This window comes from Mandrillus leucophaeus, unplaced genomic scaffold, assembly GCF_000951045.1.
Source record: "Mandrillus leucophaeus isolate KB7577 unplaced genomic scaffold, Mleu.le_1.0 Scaffold510, whole genome shotgun sequence".
NCBI classification, from domain to species: Eukaryota; Metazoa; Chordata; class Mammalia; order Primates; family Cercopithecidae; genus Mandrillus; species Mandrillus leucophaeus.
The window spans coordinates 125,358-128,120 of NW_012105476.1; the positions used below are offsets into that span (position 1 = coordinate 125,358).

Sequence of the window (2,763 nt, forward strand, 5' to 3'; positions counted from 1 at the left end):
AGACCCTGGGTAACCTCATCTGATGCGACCTCCAGTCTACCTCCAGCCCAGGCTTATTCTTTTAGCTCCAAACCTGTAGACCCAAAAGCCCACTGAACATTGCTACAAGGATGTCTAACAGGCGCCTCACATTCAACACACATAAATCCAAACTCGCAACAGAAAGCTTCCCACCAGGCAGGACCTCCCCAAGTCTTCCCCCATCTGAGTTTCTGAGCTCAGGTCATACACTTTGGGGACATTTTAACTCCTCCCTCTCTACCCATCCCTCTCCCAACTTCCAATCTATAAACGAATTATATTGTCTCAACCTCCAAAACACATGCAGAAGTCAACCTCTTACCCACCGTGAACTAAGCCACTGGCATCTCCTTGCTAGCTTGTTCAACAGTCTCTTAGCTGGAATCCTTGCCTCTGCCCTTGCCCCTCTGCAGTACATTCTCAAAAGAGATGCCAGAGCGAGCCTGTTAAACAGTCTATCATGTTACTCCTCCTCTAGAACAAAACCTTCCGAAGGGTTGCCATCCTATTCAGAATAAACACTGAAGTCCTCACTATGACCTGGCAAGGCACCACTACTGAACCTAAGTCACCTCTTTATCCTCAGCTCCTGCTTTTCCCTCCACCACCTGCTGCACCCTAGCCACACCAGGCTCTTCCTACCTGCCCTTCCTCCTACACTGCTTAAGGCTTGGTCAAAACTTCACCTTCAGAGTGAGACCCTTCCTGGCCATCCTGGCTACAATTCTGATCCTCCTCATCCTCAGTCCAAGTCACTGTCCCCCAGGAGCCACGCACTTCGCTGCTAATGCTGGTCTCATGTCTAGAACGTGAGTTACCCCAGGGCAATGGTTTTCATCTATGTTGTTACTTTTCTAGTCCTAGCATCTAGAACAATGCCTAACACATACCTGACAGTCAGTAATAAACAGTGTACTGAATGAATGACTATCAGAACAAACAGAAACTGTATTACACATGGTCAAGGAAGGCAGAATCTTCAAGAACTCTAGAGATTAGAGGAGGGCAGATCATTAATCATCCCTGAAAGGAAATATAGCATCAAGTAAGAAGGAAAATTCCCCATATCCTACAAACATCATAAATGTTTTTATTAGCATAAACAGAGACCTTTAAATGCAAGCAACTTTCCTACTCTGATTCCGTATGCAGCAGCATCCCGTGTCCTATTAAAGTATCATCGTGTCAATATGGTTGTCAAGAGAAAATAAAAGACAAAAATAAACTATCATCATGTAATAACATAACTGTTCTCCTAACTTGAACATGATGATTTTCACATTTTAGGTCATGTGATCGACACTGAACTCTGTTTTTGACCTTAACCAAGTCTCTCATATGATACTCCAGCATCAAGATATCGAAATGACAGAGGCAGAGGGGAGACAAATCCTAGGCAGAGAGGGGCAAGTCACCAGTGAAACCCAACCTTCAAGCCACAGTTTAAAGCCTGAAAGCCAAGCAACGAGTCTCCGATAAATCCAGACTGGACTGCAAACCTCTCTTCCTGTTTGGTGCGCTTTCCTCTAATTAATCCCCACCCTTCACCTATTTCACATATACTTACCCTTCTCTAATTGGTTTATTACACTGTTGTGTCCATCTTTGAGTGGTGACTTTGTTTTAGCCTTTTTTGCATATTCACAAACGAATCAGCACACACTCCCCATTCTGAGCCCATAAAAGCCCTGGACCCAGCCACACCAAGGGAGACCACCCAACTCTGGGTGGAAGACCACCCCTGAGTCCCCTCTCTGCTGACAGCTGTTTCATCACTCAATAAAACTATTCTCCACCCTCCTCACTCTTCAATTGTCGGTGTAATCTCATTCTTCTTGGACGTGGGACAAGAACTAAGGACCCAATGAATGCAGGTACAAAGAAAGCTGTAACACTGTGGCCCTCGGCCCTCTGCCGGGAAAGGGCAGTCGCCCCACGTGACAGCCCACAGCAATGTGAAGCAGCTGGGGAGATGGAGCTAGCCCCAGAGCTATAGCCTGGAGCAGGGCAATGGGAGTGACAGGGCTGTTGACACTTTGCAACACCCCCTCTTAGGCTTCAGGGTTGCAAGCATCCCTGCTTGGGCACCACTACCTTCCCCTTGTCTGGACACCAGAATCCACTGCCCCCTTGTCTGGATGCTGGAGTCCGCTGTGGGAGTTGCTTGCCACACGTCTAGCTGTAAGATCTGCAGATCTCACTCTGGTGTCTGCATTTGAAACAGCTGGCGGGACCCAGCACTCACTCACCCACACACCCACTCCCGCCAGGGGCTGAGCATGAAGTCATGGCGGCCATGGTATCCGTGCCAGAGTGCAAACCAGGTGCCACCCGGTGGGCCAAGTAGACAGGGCATCTCCTGCGGCGAGCCCGGACCCAAGCAAGGCCTGGGCAGGGGCCTCGCCAGCTGGAGGTCTCTGGCTGGCAAAGTGGCTGAAAAAAATCCTACATCACAAACAATAATACCTAATAAGACATAATACAACAGTTGTAAAATAGTAAACAACAAATAGTACACAGCTGCGAATAGTACAACCGTGTCTGACAGTTATTCTAAAACACAAACTTCACAAGATACACATGCTCCTTAGGGAGTCAGGGCTCCTGTTTCCTCCAATCATCTACCACATTTAAGTGGGGAGCTGCTACAAATCATTTAAACAGACACTGGCAATACACATTACAGTTTTCCTACTCAGATCTTAATAAATTCGTGTTGTACCTGCCAGAAAAATAGTAAGT

The 2,763-nt window shown here is 47.3% G+C and overlaps 1 protein-coding gene across 1 annotated transcript in view; it reads right to left on the reverse strand.

Annotated features, from left to right (window-relative positions):
- The window catches only part of ATG4B (autophagy related 4B, cysteine peptidase), a 29,577-nt gene extending 27,088 nt beyond the window's left edge, over window positions 1-2,489 (reverse strand). Inside the window, exon 1 of the mRNA XM_011996364.1 lies at window positions 2,271-2,489. Coding sequence (XP_011851754.1) covers window positions 2,271-2,319 — 49 coding nt within the window. The 5' untranslated portion in view covers window positions 2,320-2,489. The remainder of the gene's footprint in view (window positions 1-2,270) is intronic.
- Window positions 2,490-2,763: the final 274 nt, after the last annotated feature.